Source organism: Ctenopharyngodon idella, chromosome 17 (assembly GCF_019924925.1).
Source record: "Ctenopharyngodon idella isolate HZGC_01 chromosome 17, HZGC01, whole genome shotgun sequence".
NCBI lineage: Eukaryota > Metazoa > Chordata > Actinopteri > Cypriniformes > Xenocyprididae > Ctenopharyngodon > Ctenopharyngodon idella.
The window spans coordinates 10,540,541-10,561,419 of NC_067236.1; the positions used below are offsets into that span (position 1 = coordinate 10,540,541).

A 20,879-nucleotide genomic window follows, 5' to 3' on the forward strand; every position below is an offset into this window, starting at 1 on the left:
CCAGCAATATATTATATATTTATATTATTGTTTTTCCTTAAACAAATAATTGGTTTGCAGTATACAATAATAGCTGGAGGTTTTATGTATGTCACATGCTGGTTGCAGCAATAAAGAAAACTTGTCAGGATCTAGAAGCAGCAGCTACTTTTATTAGAAACAAAACACTCAGAGCATCTTGAAGGACCGTGAACAAAACAACCAACCTAATCTTGACAAGAACAGATAATGAACTGAAAGAAACACAGGGCTTAGGCCTAGTCTACATGTACATGGGTATTTTTATAAATTGAGTTTTTCCTCCATTTTTTTAAAAAATCGTGAGCATGCCAAACCAACAGGTGGAGATATAACCATAACCGTAAAGCCATGTTGGCCAATCAGAGGCCTGGAAAAAAGGTTATTACTGGTTCCGGTTCCGATGTCAGAAGCCAAAATCTCAGGTTTCACCATTTTCATGACAACACTAACCGGAGTTTCTAAAAATCTTCACCCTGGCAGGAGTTTTAAAAAATGTTTGGTTTCAGTGACCGGATACTGCGTTTGCGTGTGGATGAACGGCCAAACCGCATAGAAAAAGCTGCGGTTTTGAAAATAACCGTGTTTGTGTGGACAGGGCCTTAAATACCAGAGCAAACTAATTAACAAAATGAACATCAGGTGCAACAGATAATCAAACAATGAGTAACTAAGGAAACAAACTGAAAACTAGGTCACAGAACAAAGTTATGTGATAAACCCAACCAAAACAAACACAGATAAACCCTGACAATGTATCTATAAAATTAATAATGTAGCTATATTAAAAATATATATAAATTTATAAATATATATATGATATTTATAGATATCATCTATCATATTTGATACACGTATAAGTATGATATAGGTGAATATGGAGCTCATACTCAAGGAGAGAAAAAAGCACCAAACTGAGCAATGATATTTATATGGCCAAAAGTAAGATGAAATTCTGATAGCTTGTAATGAAATTCTATGATATCTTTATAACAGTATACCAGAACACTAAAATGCATATAAAAATCAGTTGTCACTCTATATCTCCCAATAATATTTCTTAGTAAGATGATATTTAAATGCTTAGTTTTGTAATAAAAGCTCTGTAGTTTTTATTCTGGGGGGCAAAACAAATATAATGCAATGCAATAATCATTAAGTGAAGTTCAAATAAATGTTCCTCAAAAGCCTGATGTATCATATTTGATATTTATATTTTGATGTGTTTTTTCTAAAAATAAATAATGATGTATGTATAATTGAGTAAGTTGAAGTTGCTTCAGTACAGTAAGTGTTCATCTTGAAATATTACTAACAATATAAAAGTTATTCTTATGTTTGCTTTATAAAAATCTGTAAAGATTTTACAAAGAAAAAAAATGTGTACCATGACTTAAAGCAGAACGTTATTAGAATTATACTAAAATGCCTTTTACTTGTTAAAAATAGTACAAAATGACAGAAGGCATGTAGTAGATTGTGTACAACAGGTTTTTAACAAAGTTTTGATCGTTAATAATTTAGAGGCCTTACAAATGTGCATATCAAATATGATACTTTATAGGATTAAAACCAAATGTTATGTTTATGCTGTAATTTGTAACTTTGTTGTAATGCTTGAGTCATCCTCGTTGAGCCCTGACTAGTAAACATACTGTAGGTATCAAATCAATCGAAAAATACTTTTGTGCTAGATGTTTGATTATAATTTACAAGTCATTGCTTAGAGACGTAAGATATGGAGACGAGTCGGATTGTGGAGCAGATGGTGTAATACTGTTCTGTAGCTCTTCGGCAGAGAGGAGAGCTTGTGGTCTTCTGTGGTCTGAGCATGCCCTATCCTCCTTTTTTTTTGGTGGGTGGGGCTGCTATTGATCCCTGGCTGTGCTGTGTGCCGTACCTCGTGCCAGTGTGTGTGATTAATGTGGACGTCATGGCGACGGGACTGAATGAGGCTACGGAGCACAGGCGGTCTGAGCCGCCAAAAGCTTCCTCCCTCACCATGTGTGCAGACGCCCCTCATTACCGAACACTTATCAAGCCTACATGAGAGATTAGGCAGGCCCAGTCACAGCCAGCACCAGACCCGTCCCATCCATTCCTCTCTTTCTTTCCCTCTCCCTCTTCCTCTTTTTCGCTCTCACGCTTTCTCTTCCTCTCAAGGCTATCGCCTTTTTCCTCTGCTTTCTGTACACACCTTCCACTGCTCTCTCTGCCTCTCTTACTCTCTCTCCCCCTCCTGATCTTTCCAGATGTTGCTCAGCAGCCCCATGAGAACCCCAGCGATGGGAGATGTATTAATACATCCTATTGATTAGATCAGGACCCCTGACAGTCATTTGCAGAGATACCATCTGGCTGCTGTTCCAATGCCTTCACCCAAACAGGACGTGACACCTTATTAATCTCCACCGCCACTCTATAGACGCTTCGCCTTTTGCGCACAGAAGCCCGACTCTGTCGGAGTGGCAAGCGGAGATGCAGGCGGACCTGAAGGGTGCAAGAAATTAAGGTTATTACACAAATTGAGCCATATGGTCCAAATATTTCAGAGCTGAAATTTACTAGGCAATAAAAATTGCTCCTGCCTTCCTAATGGTGTAAATTACAGTTTAACCATGGCTCTAATGATGTCCTTCTGCTGCCTGTAACCACTCTAACATGAAGGACATTGTTTAAAAAATGCACAGGAAAAAAAATGGGGGGGGGGGGTTGAAACTCTGGCAGCATGTTTACAATCTGTTAGTTTATCATTAAGAACACAGTGAAGAGTGCATAAACATGATGGTGGAGCATTGGACCATGTCTCTGTGTAGATTCGTTTACACACTGTTGATGTGGAGCAGAATGATCCGAGCAGAACCGCGAGCAGCTCGCTTGGGCCCTTGTTGAACCCAAACTCGTTTGCTGAAAGGACAAACAAAAGGGAACTCCCGATGGTTTTTATTTATTTTTTTTTTTTTATTGTGGATTCCTTTGAGCTTGCGGAAGTTTTACTTTTTAATAGTTTCAGACCAGGCCGATGACATAATGTTCTGAACAATTTATATCTGTAACTTAAGGATTGAAAAATGTTTATAGGTGTTAGAGTCACAGTCTGGAGGTTTGGACATGTTCTTTTTTATATATTGAGCTGTACTTGGTGCTCATGAGTTTGAGGATGTGAGTTTGAATCTGGTCACATCACAATATCCTGTACAGTCACAGGTGATCCACACTCTTGAATCTGGTCACATCACAATATCCTGTACAGTCACAGGTGATCCACACTCCAATCCAGAGGGGGGCGCGCGGTAGTGCAATGCTGTTTGCTAACCGCCACAACAGGAAAAAATCGCAAAAGAAGAACAGACGATCTATTCATAGATATGTTTACATGTACTCTCTCAATCAGTGTTTCAACCACGGAAAGACATCAATAAAACAGCTTGAGAATAGTATCTCACGTAGCATTACATTTATAGCATGTTAGTTCACTAGAGAAATGAACTCTAGAGGGGAGAACTTTAAAATATATGCACTATATCCTTAAGAAAATGTTAATTATAATTGAATTTATATATTATATTATATTATATTTAAAGAGAGAGACTCAACTTGTTCAGTAAACCACTGTATAATAAAAAAGAAGCAACTTTATGTCTAGTTTTCCCATACGGAACCGTGAGTTTAATACCGAGGTACGTACCGAACCGTGATGTTTGTGTACCATTACACCCCTAATATATACGCGCATGCACACACACACATTTATAATATATATATATATATATATATAAAATTAAAAAGGCCAAAAAGAATATATAAATATAGATAAATGTAGTAATAATACTCTAATAAATATAGAGTATTATTACAATAAAAAAATCTGCTTTATATTGGCTAGAGTCTGCTTTTGGTTTGTAGCACTAAGTAAACACTCTGGGAGTGTCTGTTAAATCTAATTTCTGATGTAAAAAGCAAAAGTTAGTGGCACTTGACTGTGTGTGCTTTCATTTTTATTTTCTTAATACGGCTTCCATCATTCACAGTTCTGATTGTCATACATACTCAGCCACAATCAGAGGAGGTAAACGGTACTTTCCTCTATTTCTGTATGTGTGTGTTTGCATGCATGAAGGGTTTGCTTCATCAGACACCAGCCCAGTCTGAAGAACAGCTGAGTGATTCAAGAGCCCTCCATCTGATTGAGGCTTGGGTTGAACAGAACTTTACATCTAAACCACAAATAATTAATAGTGTCAAGGCATCTCAGGAACTGGGTGCTGTTGTTAGTACTGCAGAGTAAAAGGGTAGATGTTTTAAAATGATGCTCTAAAGTCTTTAGACCCTCTCATCAGTTAAAGGATTAGTTGACTTTAAAATGAAAATTACCCTAAGATTTACTCACCCTCAAGCCATCCTAGGTGTTTATGACTTTCTTCTTTCTGTTGAACACAATTGGAGTAATATATCCTGCCACGTCCAAGCTTTATAATGGCAGTGAACGAGGGCAATGAGTTTGAAGCTCAAGAAAGTTCATCCATCCATCATAAACATACTCCACACAGCTCCGGGGGTTAATAAAGTCCTTCTGAAGCAAAGTGATGTGAATGTGTTAGAAAAATATCCATATTTAACAAGTTATAAAGTAAAATATCTAGCTTCCGCCAGATCGCCTTCCGTATTCAACTTACGAAGAAAGTGTAATGCCTCTCGCAGTTCAAAATGCTTACGCTATGCCCTATGCCTTCCGTATTCAACTTTCTTGAGCTTCAAACCCATTGCACCCGTTCACTGCCATTATAAAGCTTGGACGTGTTAGGATATTTATTAATATAACTCCGACTGTGTTCATCAGAAAGAAGAAAGTCATATACACCTAGGATGGCTTGAGGGTGAGTAAATCTTGGGGTAATTTTCATTTTAAAGTGAGCTAATACTTTAAGCTAAAGTTGTGTGAAGAAATGGGAGCAATGGAGATGTTGATATTATATAGGATATTAAAAGGATAATTCACCAAACATGAAAATTCTGTTATCATTTACTCATGTCGCTCCAAACCTGTATTTCTTCATTACATATTTTGAAAGTCAGGTTTAATGTTGCTTTGGACCCAACTGACTTTCAATGTATGGATAAAAACTGTTAAAACATTTTTAAAAATATTTCCTTTTGTGTTACACAGAAGAAGGTACAGTAAGTGATGATCATTTTTAGGTAAACTACCTATGACTAGGACAGGATGTGTTAGTCATCAAATTGTTTTGAAATGGGCATCATGAATATCTTTCCTCGGTTTGTTAAATCACATTGTAGAGCACATTTGCACTATATTAAAGCATCTGTGTGTGTATAAAAAAAGAAACGTTAGACATTCAGGGATATTCCAAAATGAATGATAATGTTTACAACAAAATGCTTCATTGCATCATATTATCCATATAAAATTCTCTTACATTTCTGACAGATTATGAGTGCAGGTTTCTTAAAACATGCCCAAAGGCTCAACTTTGCCAAAGGCTCCATTTGATGATTTTTGATGAGGCATTTCCCGGGCCCTGTAGCTGTTAGCGTGATACTAATAAAATCCAGCTCAGGCTGAAGTCAGCAGTGGCAGGCCGGGACAGTATGTCTACTGTATGCAAATGAAGCAGTCCCACACCTTTGAAGGGTCAGGAATCTCCACTTTCATCTAATCAGCATAATTGTTGTGACAAATCCACATGGTTATTCTTAATTAAAATCATCCCCTGGCCCAAGCAGCCCCCAGCGCTGTCACAGGAAATAACACATATGTAAGCAGCTGATGAGACAAGGGAGACCTGTGCTCAGTTGAAAGAGGAAGAGAGGAAAGAAAAGGCTTCTTTCCCCTTTACAAATGACTGATTCCCTGAGCTAATGCTAAATGTGCTTCTGACTCTGATATCTCTTTAATGTTTAAAATAGCGAGGCCTTTTTCTGCCTCAATTACAAGAAGTCAGAATTCGAAGCCTGACTGCTTCGGCCTCCATTTAGAAGTTCACGTGTTACATACTGGTTTAAAAATACCATTTTTTTTTTTCAAGTTTTCCTATATATTCAATGGTTCTTAATATATTATATATTGTGAGTATAAATATTGGTGAGAATTTGATAATTTTATGAATGGTGGATCTATGCATACCCAAAAGGCAGCATAACCAATTCTCTTAATCAAAACTTAAACACTTCCCATTTTAGGGATCTGTGCCATAAACATTTATTTGGAAATCTATAACAAAAATCAATTCTCTTAGTCGCTTTTTAATGGCTGCCTTGAGTATCCTGGATGAGCGAGCGCCTGCTTGTTAATGTCTTGGTGCCCATGTTTAGGAAAGTGTTTGATAGCATTGCCATCTAGGGGCAGGATATAAGTCTCTGTGCTGAAATAAAGTGAAATGAAACAGCTGTCTCTATTGACAATGTGCATATGTTTGCTGGTTTATAGTCCAAATGTTCTCAATTTTTCAACCACGTAAAAAGGTAGCTGTTTTAAATGCTTCAGTGCCTCCCAGCGATGTAATGGATTGTGGTGTAAAATCTGCATAGGGATAGTAGCGAGGATGGCTGTAGTTTTACTGTTGATGGTGAGAATTATGGGGGGGGGGCGTTGGGCGTTGTGGGCGTTGTGTATATGGGCGTTGTGTATATTTTATCATATACACAACGAATCTACACAGAGACATGGTCCAATGCTCCACCATCATGTTTATGCACTCTTCACTGTGTTCTTAATGATAAACTAACAGATTGTAAACATGCTGCCAGAGTTTCAACCCCCCCCCCCCCCATTTCATTCTTTATTTTCAAGGAATGAAAAAGAAACAAACATCTATTTACAAAACTAATATTCAGCATGGATGCTGGCAGTGTTGCATTCCTCAAATTAAATATAATTTTATCTTAAGCTTTTCAATATTGCTGTTTTTAAGCCTTTGTATGGTTAAATAAAGGTGTTTATAAGGTTTTTTTTGTTTTGTTTTCGCAATTTTATTTGCATGATCTATTCATGAGTACTGCATTCATGAAAAATGTGTATAATGCATTTTATCATATACACATCATGTATGCTGTAGACAATAATAGTAGTAGTAGTAATAGTAATAGTTATTTTTATTATAAAACATCATTTCTATAATATTAAATCATTTTTTAATTAATTATTTTATCAATATTAATAGCAATATTGGTATGTGTATAACATATACTAACTATATTTGTGCCTTTTGTATTGTAGGGTAACATTTTTAAGGCTTATGTGTTTGGATTGGAGCCGTACAACACATATAATGTGCGTTTAGAGGCAATTAATGGAGCAGGTCAGGTGTCTAGTCCTTGGACCACTGTTCGGACCCTTGAAGCCTCTCCAAGTGGCCTGGCTAACTTCAGCGTGGAGAAGAGAGAACACGGTCGAGCACTGCTGCTACAGTGGGCTGAACCATCTTCTCCAAATGGAGTCATCAAAGTATGCTACCCTCAATGATGGTAACATTGCAATATCACGCTCCAGAATCTGCCATCATTTAACATATTTATATCCACAGATGTACAACATCTTCAATGAGGACAACTTGGAGTTCAGCGGCCTTGCACGTCAGTTCCTATTCCGCCGTCTGGAACCGTACACGGTGTACACGCTCGTTCTTGAAGCTTGCACTGAAAAGGGCTGCACAAGGGCCGCACCTCAACGCGTAACCACCGAGGAGGCCGCCCCGTCCTCTCAACCTGCTCCTACGGTACAGCAGGTCCAATCCCGCAGCGTGGAGCTCCGTTGGTCTCCACCTGCCCAGCCCAATGGCAGGATCTTGCAGTACCAGGTTATGGCTGTAAGTCTGGAGGATGGCAGGGTACGGAGTGATGAAGATGACTCATTGAGAGCCAAGATTGTGTTCATCCAGAACGACACCCAGGCTAACAGCTTCTCATCTAATATGTCTGGCCTTCTGCCCTGGAGCAGGTACAAGTTTCGTGTGCGCGTTTCCAATGCAGCAGGATATACTGATAGCCCCTGGCTCACGGTTCACACCAAACAAGCTCCTCCTAGAGGATTGGCTCCTCCGGTTGTCACTCATATAGAGGGCAAGCCTAATGAAGTCTTTGTAACTTGGACGCCTCCTTTGGAGCCCAATGGTGTTCTTCTGACGTACAGGATTCAGAGAGACAACGTTGGCTTCCATTTCAGCTTCGACTCGACTGTGTTTAACTACACTGATGTGGATTTAACCGCGTACACTCTCTACAGTTACGCAGTCATTGCCTGCACCGTGGCTGGATGTGTTACAAGTGAGGCAACGCAGATCAGGACGTTAGAAGCCGCCCCTGCTAACGTGGAGCCACCTATGATGTCTGACATCACTTCCTATTCATTCAATGTGTCGTGGACTGTTCCATCCATCCAGAATGGTGATATTGTGGTGTATATTCTCAAAATTAACAATGAGGAGATCTACCGTGGGAAACGGTTAAGTGTGCAAGTTTTGGATCTACAGCCACACATTTCCTACAGCCTCGTCTTGACGGCCTGCACCAATGGCGGCTGCACTGCAAGTTCGCCCATTCCAATCCAGACCAGAGAAGCACCACCCTCAGGGATGCCCACCCCTACTCTTAAAGTCACAGGCCCTGAATCGGTTGAAGTCACATGGAGAGAGCCCGTCCAGCCAAATGGAGTGATCATAGGGTACGAGCTCCGTCGAAACGGGAGCCTTATATACACTGGCATGGACACCCGTTACCACGACTTCACCTTACTCCCCAGTGTCGAGTACAGCTACACCATCACTGCCAATAACAGTCAGGGTGCCGCTACCAGTCCGCCAGCGGTGGCCAGGACACAGCCTTCAGCGCCCTCTGGTGTGGCTCCCCCCAGACTGCAGGCTCTAGGGCCATTCAGCATTATGGTGCAGTGGGAACCCCCTGCACGACCTAATGGGGTCATCATCAGCTACTCACTTTACAAACGGGACCCAGCTGAGCCCAACGTGAAACGCTTCATTTTCGCATCGCACCACAGTGCGTTTCGGAGTCAGAGTTTCTCCCTCACTGCACTAAAGCCTTACTACAGGTAAAAAAGCTGTACTACATGCAACACTAACACTGTTTATCTATCAATATATCTATAGCTATATATATAAATATATATATATATATATATATACAGTCAAACCTAAAAATATTCAGACATTTTTGATATATTTTTACTAGTGGGTGCAGGACACTATAGTTCATTTATGTAAGTGAGGATAGCAAAATAAAGTACCTGTGACATATTATACCAAAAAATTCTTGATACAGTGGACTACCAGTAAAATTGATAAAAAATTTGGAGCCAAAAATTATTCAGACACTTTGACCTGACCATGTTTTGCTTAAGTGTTATCTGACATAATTAAGATAAAAAAATTTCTGACACAGTTTAACTCTGAGATCTTGTCATATTTTATTACCATTTTTTTAATCTATAGTGAATAAACTAAATCAGTGAATGAAATGTTCAAGGATGTCTAAATAAATTTTGGTTTGACTGTATATAGCATTTTATATATATATGTATATATATATATATATATATATATTTGTGGTTTACTGTACCCAGAGATATGTTACCCAGGCCCAAAAGTTTAGTTTTTGATACTTCAAGGAATGAAATGAAACCTTCTAAAAACTCTCTAAAGTTCTTTTGCTTGAGTTTTTGGGGCTGAATATGGATGGATCGATTGAGTTCTTAAAGCATCTCTAAATACAATTTTAAGTTTCTTTGTTTTTTATTTATACCTGTTAACTATGTCTAACTGCAAATCTTAATATACATTAACTGGTCAAACTTTTACAGTTCCTGCACTAGAGACAGACACACTGATAAAAGAAATGAGAAGGGGGAAAAGGAGAGAGAGAATCTTAGAGGGGGAGGGAATCAACCTTGAGCCTTTTCTAATGTTTCCATCCTTGGCATAGACAAAGACGGTCAAAAGAAGGAGGCACTCAAATGAGGGATGACTAAAATCAGGAGCTGTATACGTATGTTGAAGTGAAAATCCAGATAAGTGGGGTGATGATAATGGTTCATCAACATTATCAACTCGCCACTCGTTGCCTCTTTCAGATGACCGTCCCTTTATTCTCCTGCTCTCCTCTCTTCTCTCCCTTTTGTCCTTCAGTCCATCGCTGGTGACCTACTGAAGGAGAAAACTGTTTTTTGTCTATACTGTTGATAAATAAAAGCAGTTTTTACCAGGATAAGCACTATATTCCTAAATATTCAAAATCAATTAAAAAAAATGTAAAGTATCAAAAAAGATTACAATTATAAAACATATTTGTGTCTTCTTTAACTGAAGTAAACAGCATTGTACACTTATATTTTACAATTGTATTTTTACAATTTGTATTTGTTTTTATTTTGTATATTATTATTATTATTATTATTATTATTATTGGTTGTTTAATATTTATAATTTATTTATGTATTATTATTTCATTATTTAATATTTTTTTTATTTCTGCAATTTTTATTTTATTTATTTATTTATTTTTGCAGGTACGAGGTAAGAGTGGAGGCCTGCACCCTGTTAGGCTGCGCTGCTAGTGACTGGTCTTCAATACAGACGCTTGAATCGCCCCCTACTGGCCAACCTGCCCCACTTCTGGAGCTGCAAACTAACCCTAAGGGCATACAGACCGTCTTTTTGCTGTCCTGGTCTCCTCCAGCTGAGCCAAATGGGAAATTACTGCACTACGAGCTCTACCGGAAACATGCGTCAGACACTGAAAGCCGATCTGCAACTACACTGGTGTACCGAAACTCCTCAACCTCCTGCCACGATGACAAACTCCTGCCCTACACAGCCTACGAATACCAGGTCACACTGCTGTTTCTCATTTCACTCAATCATATTTTACACTATAAATTGCATAAATGACCATCATTGGTGCGATTGATTTTAACTTTTTATACCTTTTTAAGTGTTGTGGATAGCTGACAGAGGGTTGTTGTTTATTTGCTAAAGTGTTCTAAGTGGTTGCTGGGTCATTTCTAGGTTGTTGCTTACTGTAAGTGTATGTAATTTTAGTAATATTTAAATAATTTTAGTGTTTATTAATAATTAGTAATAGTTAATAGTTTTTAGCTATAATTTTCATTTAAGATTTTAAAGTTTTAATCTAATATTTATATTTTATTTTATTTCAGCTTTATTTCAGTTCATGAAAACAATTTTTTGTTTTAGTTAACAACACCGCTATAAGTCTTTCTAATGCATGATGTATAATGAATATAAACACCTTATTCTCATAGTACATAACATTTTAGCCTAAACATGATTAAATCTGCCATATAAACTGGTCCTCAAGGAATATTTAATTAGCATGATTATTTGTTGCTGCTGTGTTTAACGTTTTGCTCATCTATACTCTTTCATTCACGTAGACAGGCGTTTAATCTAACTCACTATATTCATTGCACCACCGTCCTCTTACAAGACCTTTCTTAATTGACAGCCTAGCCTTTGGAGCAAAATAACATTAGCATTTGACTGTCAGGCTTGAGAGGCGTGGGCTGATCAGGACTAAATTGATAGAGTTTGCCTGATTGTTCCATCTTATTTATGAGCGGTAATTTATGACAGCTGGCGGGCGGAGCTGAGTGATGACGGACAAGCGACAGGGCCATTAATCTGGGCCTGGCTGAATGCTGACGATTACGATCGAAGCCATTGAATTAGCTGTTAGGCCTCCCAAATGTACAAGTATTGGAAAGACCTTTTAATGCCTATTGGCTTTCCCCGGGGAAGTTGCTAACTATACTGAATGTGTCATGTATGTCTATGTCGGCTTATTTAACAGTATAAAATGCTGTTCCTCGACCATTTGAAGTTTCAAGGAGTCAGAACTACCACCACTACCATTTTTTATGTTTTTGTCCTAATGTCATGGAGTTGTGTCCCTTTTTGTTGTGTTTCGTTTTACTCTTTCTCACACAAGGGCGTGTGTCCCTGTGAAATCAAACCCATCCCATGTTAAGAGGCTACATATTTTATTGACACTTTTATGTCAAATCTTAATTAGCCTAGTGCTCATAACAGAAAAGGGAACTTTTGGCCCCGTGTCCATGACTGGGGGCGTGGCCACGGCCAATGAGGATCTGTCTCCGGGCAGATTCGGCTCTAGTGGCGTACACCCACATCCATTAGCGCTCGCTCATGAAATAGTTTTATTTTCCCGCGTTAATTACAGCTCTGTATGCAAGTGCTTTGGTGGCAATAAAACGTCTGCGCCGCATACAAGGGCATGAAGATGTCCTGGCTGACTCCACTTTAAAACGTAGCACTCATATCTCTTTTCACAAAATTCCTATCCGGGAATCGGAATGATTTATCAGTGAGAAATTAAGGTTATCGCACTTCTTTGTACTGTGGTCATTCATAACGTGGCACACACACAAAGTGTCACTCTTTCTTCCTCACTGTCTTCCTGCCAACGTGACCTTTTCTCTTTTTGGGTGACAAGAGGCTGTTTCCGTGATCGCCCTCCTTCTCGTCTGTCACCCCGCAAGACCTCCATCACCCCCTTGCGCTCCAACACGTCTAGTCGTCAGTTTGGCAGTGGAACGGCTTCGGATGGGAATGTGAAATCAGCCGGTGCCTCGTGCAGTCTGTGTGTATTGCCACTTAGATCTATCATCTGGATTGATCACGGTGTAATTGCCTATTATTGAGGCTAATTTAACCCTATCCACAGGAACATCCATCTGCCGCCGCTATTATAACTGACAATCTACAAATTACTTACCCATGCAAATAGTGACCCCAGCTGACCTTTTCCTACTCTTCCTGTGTAATTATACAAACAGCTCGTCTAGTAAATAAGATTACTTCACCTTTCCATGTGTTCATTTACTCCTTGATGAAGGTGAAATTTAATTTTCATGTAGATTCAGGCCGGAGTGATTCTGTAATGGATCCTGATGTTTTGGCTATTAACGACAGCAGGGCTTCGAGAGTGCAAGACTACTGACTCCTCAAAGTAGTTGAATGGGTAGTTTCCTTTTGCAAAAGGCGCCAGGTGGGTCCATCAGGTGAAGGTGACTCCTCTTTAAGAGTACGATGGTGCTGAGTCTCCGTTCTGTCTGCTGGGCCACTTCAGAGCCAGTGTCGGTATCAGATCCGGTCTTATAGGTGTTAGATCTCAATACACTCACCTGTAGCTTTGCATAATAAAGTTCCTTCCTTCTCTCAGGCATATCTATCCAATTCGTCTCAACTGGTGGGTCACGACCCAAAAAATGGTGGTAGGTTTGTTCTGTTGCAAACAGCAGGGGAAAAAACAATGCTACATGTTGGAGCTGTGGTCTAGCAGGTAGTAAAAAATGCAAAGGATTCTGAAATTAATATATAACATATACATTTATATATAACATTTAAAGGGCCTTGGGTTCAATCCCCTTCTTTCTAAGAACTGAGGGGATTTTAACCCCTATAAGCCACTCTATCAAAGTGGTCCCTAGGCATTCGGGCACAGTTCCTGAATTATAGTTGTGGGGGAAGGCCTGCTAGCACGATCGGTAGGGCGATGTGTCATAGTACTAGGGCTAGTGTTAGGGGGAGGAAGTTTTTTCATACGAGGTGTATGAGTTGATCATATCGGAATCGTGGGTATGAGGCTCGTACTCATAGGAACACAATAGATAGTAGTGTGCTTTGGTTATAAGGCTAATTGTTGTTAGTTCTGGGATGTGGTGGATGTGTGATGTTCCCAGGAATAGTACGGCTGATAAGGTATTTATTAGTAGAATATTTGCATATTCGGCTAGGAAGAATAGGGCGAAGGGCCCTCCTGCATATTTTACGTTGAAGCCTGAGACTAAATCTGATTGTCCTTCTGTTAGGTCAAATGGTGCTCAATGCCAACCAACGGTTGGCCATCGGTGGGTGTCTGTCGGGCTAGTTTTTGCAGTGTGTTTCATATGTCAGCTCTAGTCAGGCTCACATCGGCAGCAGTTTGCCCAATTCAGCATGTTGATTCTGCCTCGGGGCCGACGGTGAGAGCGATCACTCTGATTGGCTGTTCAGTGCATGAGAATAAAAGTGAAATTAATGAAAGCAAGCAAAAAAGTCAAGATGGCACATGAAGGCTGTTATAATTATGACTGAAGGCTGTTATAATTGTACGTAATCTTACCTGAGCATTCCAATACACAAATATTTTCATAACATGAGCCGCCTGGAATGAAGAAATTGAACGGCATGATTGATTTTCAAAATGGTAAGCAAGCGCTGCTTTGTTTACGATTTGTATATCTGCAGTCCTTGTTTCGGTTTCCCTTTTTGAATGATGAATATAGACTTGATACCTGTTGATATAGACAGCTATTTCCTTACACACAAGTGCAGAACACACGTGTTAGTTGGTAGTTGGCTGCAGTCAATGTGGGTAGTATATGTAAATGAGCAACTTATACTCTTTCTCCGTCTTACCTGCACCCAGATATCCCCGTTAATTTTTTAGCAAAGGTCACCCATGTACAGTCAGATTGACAGAGGGATAGCACCAAAATCAAAAGTGCATTATGGGTATTGAAGTTTTTGGCAAACGGGAGCATCACAGCCTTTTTTCTCTAGTCATGTAGAACCGATTATTTTTTTCTTTCCGTTTCTACTGCATAGACAGCCGAGTTCTATTAAAGGGGTCCTTGATTATGATTTCACTTTTTTAACTTTAGTTAGTGTGTAATGTTGCTATTTGAGCATTAACAACGTCTGCAAAGTTACGATGCTCAAAGTTCAAAGCAAAGGGAGATATTTTCTTTTACAGAAGTCGCTTTTTAAGGACTACAACAACAGCTGGTAGGGACTACAACAAGTTTCTTCCTGGGTTGGTGGCGTCACAAACCCTAAAATTTACATAAACCTTGCCCCCAAGAACACGCATCAAAGGGGGCGAACCCATGATGGGCTGCTTGAGAGAAGAGGAAGAGTTGTTACTATGTCGTCATTTTACGCCGGACTGCTTCACAAACAAGGGTCAATTCAGCACTGGATTTGCACAAAAGATTAAGATGACGGCACATGCTAGTCGATGAGTTGAATCAACTCCACAGCAACTACATAAATTTATTCACTTACCATTCAGAAACGTCCAGATGCATTCTATAAGTTGTAACATCTTCCTGAGTCTCTCCATCAGTGTCTGACTCCGGTTTGAAAAGAGGCTGAAAACAGTTACTGACAATCGTCATTTGGCTGCGTGAGATTCTCCAGCTTTGTTATTTAGTGATGTTACGTTCGTGAACGAATCGTTCTTTTTGAACAAATCTTTTAGGTGAACGAATCGTTCTCGTTCACGTAGTCCACTGACTCATATTTCTCGTTCACTGAAATTCCTCCCTCCACAGCAGCGCGGCGCTATTAGCAGCGAGCGCATGCGCAGCTCTGTGGACCGTTTCATTCTGTCAAAGAATGACTAAACTTCGAGCCAATAGCCTTCGAGTATGAGATGTGACGGAGCATGTGATTTGTTGAATTCAGTGAACGAATACGCCCTTCACTGACCGAGTCTGAACGAGAGAGATCTCGTTCGTGAACGAAATGAACCAGTTGTTGAACGATTATGATAGAGAACAGGTAGAGTTCGGCTCGTGTAGTTTGGCATATTTGCAGCAAAGAAAGAAATGTACACTTTACCATTGTAATGAAAACAGTGTAATAACGCAAGCTGATGGTTAAATGCTCACTGTAAGCACTGGTTTGTGTGCATTTTGTATTTATTTTTTATTATTATCATAGATGTTTTATGTTTTAACAGTTTTCTTCTTTTAAATAAAATGACTTTTGACATTTGAGTCAAGTCATGCACTTCTCTAAAAACTGTAAAACAAACAAAGAAATGTGACAGTATTGTTTAGATCTCATTTGCGTCACGTCAGCAAATAGCATTCCGATTCGGGCTGTGTGATCTACTGAACGAACACGCCCTTCACTGACCGAGTCGCTGTTTTGAGTCTGAACGAGACGAGAGAGAGATCTCGTTCATGAACGAAATGACCGAACTGGTACATCTCGTTTGTGGATGAAATGAATGAGAGTGTACCCGGTAGGTCGGTCATTTAGCATATGAGTCAATCTAGTTCAGCAATCAGCAGAAAGTGGACGCAAAGCGCAGTTATAGGTAGGCTACTGAGCACATACGTTTGTTAATATATTCATATTTAACTTACAGAACTCCACGTTTAACATAATCCCAGATTTATGAATGTGTAAATGTCTGACCAAACAATTAAAATGTTAATTATTCAAGAAAACCTTGTGCTTTGGTGATCTAAACCACTTATTTTATTTGTTTAATGAGTTTGGTCTAGATTAGGCACACATTTTAATAAAAAGTTTTTTGTAACAAGTAAATTCGTTCGTTAAATTAAGACATAACACATAAGACACTCTTTTTCGCCACCTGCTGGCGTATTTATGTAATATGATGAAATGGTCACTGAACGAATCAGTGAACGAATCTGAACGAATCATTTTGGTGAACCAACTGAAAATTAACGAATCTCTTTAAAGAATCAAAATTTCCACCACTATTGTTATTGAGCAACCGAAGCTGAAACTGAGCTGAAACTTCACAGACATATTCTGGGGACACCAGAGACTTGTTACATCTTGTAAAAGGGGCATTATATATTATATTTAAACTTTAATGCCTTTAATGACAATTAAAATAAGACAAGCTCCAAGTGTAACATTTTTAAAATGACAAAGCTTTTTTTTAAAGTTAGTGTTTTATTTTTATTCATTGTATGCCAGTTTTTTTCAATTTCCTGTGTTTTTTATATATTTTGTGCTTTTATTGACATTTTTATGCTTTTTGTGCACATTCTGATCTATGAAGCAGTTTGAACTGCTTTTTATGCTTTTTATTATTATAGCTTGAATTAATGCTGCTCAGCATGAATACCTAATTTCATGTGTTTTGTTGTTTAACTTTGATCATCTAGGTGTGGGCTGTAAACTCAGCAGGTCGTGCTGGTAGCCCCTGGGCTCAAGGTCACACAGGTCCAGCTCCTCCAGAGGGGATGAGCCCACCTAAATTCCTGCACATCCACGCCACTACAGCTGTGGTGGACATCAGCCCACCCACCAAACCAAATGGCATTGTCAGCCTCTACAGAGTCTTCACACAAAACAAAGAGTCATACCAGCTGGTACATAGTATACAGTATACGTATCCTTATACATATAAACAACGAAGTATATATATTAACAGAATTTTAACTCTTAACTCTTTCATATCTGTGCGTGGAGCTGTCTGAGGGGACTTCCCACCAGCAGACTCTCCATGGTCTTAGGCCCTTTACGGTGTATTCTGTAGGCGTGGAAGCCTGCACCTGTTTCCTGTGCTGCAGCCAAGGCCCCTTGAGTGAGCTCCGCACCCAGGCCTCTGCCCCGGCCCAGCAGTCCCCACCACGTCCAGTCGCCCTTACCTCTCGCTCAGCTCTGGTAGAGTGGGACATGCCTCTTCAGCCCAATGGCATTATTGAGAGGTGCAGATCTCACAGAAAAATATTTATTGTGCATGATAATATAATCACTGATTCTGAATCAGTGGTATTAATAGTCAAAGCTGAAGTGTGTTTCTGTCATTACAAAATCTGAATGAGATAATTGTGTGCTGATATTTAATTTTGTTCAGCTCTACTATAAGTTTGTATGTACACTACTGTTCTAAAGTTCAGGGTCATATTAAGAAATTAAGAAATTTTAATGTTTTTGAAAGATTTTCAAATGGTAAGGTAGTACTAAAGCATAAATGTTTGTCCTATAGCTGTGAGCTCCACATGCGATCATCCTGTCCTCAGCCGCTGCAGCCGGTCCCTGTACCTTGTGCCACTGGCCCGGTGGAAATCAAGTTTTTTGGGATGGGGCAAAGCTTCAACATCACTGGCTTACTGCCCTATGCCAACTATGAGCTGTGTGTGGTGTCTTACAATAACATGGGCAGCACTGTGTCTGACTGGGTCTCCATCACCACACTGAAAGAACGTATGGCTCTGATTACCTATTGCTAACAGAAATTATGAATGTCCTCCCAGCCGTTTCATTTTACCATCTGAAATTCATAAAAAATTGTTTCTACACTTACAGGACATAAATGAAACCCCTCTCTTGTTGTTTCTTTGTAGCCCCTCAGTATAAGGAGCCGTTTGTGGTGCACAGTAACCTTACCACTGTGTTTCTGGACTGGAGTGGCTCTTTCTCTCTGAACGGGCCTCTGAGAGAATACAGTCTAACCGAGAACAACCTGCGCATCTACAGCGGCTTCCACAGCTCACTGCACATCCCACGCACTTCTGATAAAAGTATGACAACTATGATTATACTATGACCTCCCCTTGGGCCTGATTTGGCCCATGGGCGAGACTTTTTCTCTTACTATGAAACATTTCATTGGTCCCCATCCCATCTCTCTTGTCTCTTTTCACTTTAGCCTTTGCATTTCAAGTTACCTGCACCACTGACAGCGGCAGCGCCAGCTCTCCTGTCATTAAATACAATACAGCCACCGGTATAGGTATGTTTACTCAGGCCTGGCAGATGAAAGTGACTGGAAAAAACAAGCAATGTCTCCATTCTGTCTGAGCCGAGATCACTGTTCCTGTGCCAGTATCACTGTTGCAAACTCATAATCCTCATCGAAGCTCAGTTCACTACATTGGTTTTGGCGAGTAAATAAATGCTAAAAACAATTTTAGGAATTGAAATATAACAAATGATTTAAGTCACACTGGATGAATACAACTAAAAACATCTGTGGCTGCTGCAACCCTCGTTGTCTCGTTGCAGACATTTTTATTACTTTCAAACCTCTAGAACCATTAAGCTACCAAAATGAAAATATGAGGAACATACTGTATGTATTGTAAACATGGATGTTGTTTCACAGCGTTTGCAGCAAGTATACAATATAAAATGAGGTCATTCTTTTGTAATAGGGAAAATATATAATTAAATATAACAATTAATTGTTTTATGTTTCATATGATATACACAGTATATTTTTAATGTCATAATACAAAAGGTTGCAAGGTAATACAAAAGTACTGGCAGTCGTAATGTTAATCTATATATTAATTTACTTTTTATAATTAAAAAGAATTATTAATAAATAAAAGAATGTCCTCTTTTATTCAGTATTATTGAGAGTAAGCTATGGAGTAGCTGGTAAATTCCCATTTAAGACTAAATATTGTATTGGTTTTTAATCTTTTTTTCTTATCCGAGCATTTCATCTGTTGCCCTCAGACGCAGTGGAGTCCAGTTCTGGAGGTAAAACAGGTTTGTATGGGGCTGAATACAAGTTCTATACCGAGTTATGGTTCATCATTCTTATGGCGTTTCTGGGACTGTTGCTGCTGGCTCTGTTAATGGGTCTGGTGCTGAGAAGAGCCCTAAGCAAGCCTCCCTTCATCAGAGAGAGACCTCCAATAGTGCCCCTGCAGAGGAGAAGTACCAAGTATCCACCTAATGATTCCTATTTGGTGAGAGACTCTTTATACTAGACCTCTGAAGTTTGCTGTAACATTCTAACAATTTTAATAATTTTATTAAGTATGTTAAGTATGTTTTTTATATGTCTGTTAAATTATAGAGGTGGAACACAAAAGATGCATACAGATTATTTTTCATTTTCATTTTATTACTTGCACAAATGTTTACACTCAAAGCTGAAACATGCATTTCCTTCAGATGTCCAGAAGAGGGAGTGCTAACACTTCTCTTCCCACTGCTACTGTATGGTGATGGAGACAGAGCCATGTCATTGTCATAGAGGCAATAACTATGTTCAGATTAGCATACTATTACTATTTATACACTACTGTTCAAAAGCTTCAAAGTTCAAAAAAAGGAAAATAAATTAATACTTTTATTCATCAAGAATGTATTAAATTGTTGTATTAAAAGTGACAGTAAAGACATTTTGTTACAAAAGAAATCTATTTGAATGAATGCTGTTTCCATAAAAATCACAACTTTTTTTCAGTATTGTATTCTCTATATTCTTTATATTATCTACATTCTCTTTTTCTCTCTTTTTTTTGAGCACCAAATCAGCATATTAGAATGATTTCTGAAGGATCATGTGACACTCAGGACTGAAGTAATGAAAATTCAGCTTTACCATCACAGAAATACATTACATTTTCAAATATATTAAAATAGAAAACATTTATTTTAAATTGTAATAATATTTCACAGTTTTGCTGTTTTTACTGTATTTTTAAACAAATATGCAGCCTTGGTGAACAGAAGAGACTTCTTTCAAACACATTAAAAAATCTTACCGACCCCAACATTTTGAACAGTATTGTAAATGTATATGCAGTATGCATACTGTGTTAAGTATTCATATTTTCTTTATAAAATATCCAGATAACTACCATATGCACAGTATATGCTAAATATTGTATCCCACAATGCAATGCACTTGCTTCACTCATTATTTGGCTGCTCAAGACTAACATTGTTTTATAAAAATATTAAGTTGACATGCAAAATTCAACCATATTTATACCTGGAAGCTGAATTAAGCATACAGTGTCATGTGACAAAAATCATACATGAATTCTGTTTCGCATACATTTTTAAAAAAAATAGGCAGTATCTAAGCAATTTTCAATAAGCAAGTGTTCAATTCAGAACATACAGCCAGTGAAAACTGCCTCAATGACAGACCATACTGTATACCCCTATATACGCTCCCTTTAAACTGTGGCCTTTCTCTTTAAATCTGCTGTGTGTTTTTTAACTCTCTCTGTCCTGCGCTGTTCTTGCTGCTACAGAGACCTTCCTCTGAACTCTGCTCTAATCATG

At 38.8% G+C, this 20,879-nt stretch overlaps 1 protein-coding gene across 1 annotated transcript in view; it reads left to right on the forward strand.

The window, feature by feature from the left end:
• The window catches only part of ush2a (Usher syndrome 2A (autosomal recessive, mild)), a 222,059-nt gene that overhangs the window by 197,486 nt on the left and 3,694 nt on the right, over positions 1-20,879 (forward strand). Inside the window, exons 62-70 of the mRNA XM_051868427.1 lie at positions 7,256-7,483; positions 7,563-9,082; positions 10,556-10,877; positions 17,006-17,212; positions 17,313-17,551; positions 17,833-18,050; positions 18,191-18,367; positions 18,496-18,579; positions 19,311-19,546. Coding sequence (XP_051724387.1) covers positions 7,256-7,483; positions 7,563-9,082; positions 10,556-10,877; positions 17,006-17,212; positions 17,313-17,551; positions 17,833-18,050; positions 18,191-18,367; positions 18,496-18,579; positions 19,311-19,546 — 3,231 coding nt within the window. The remainder of the gene's footprint in view (positions 1-7,255; positions 7,484-7,562; positions 9,083-10,555; positions 10,878-17,005; positions 17,213-17,312; positions 17,552-17,832; positions 18,051-18,190; positions 18,368-18,495; positions 18,580-19,310; positions 19,547-20,879) is intronic.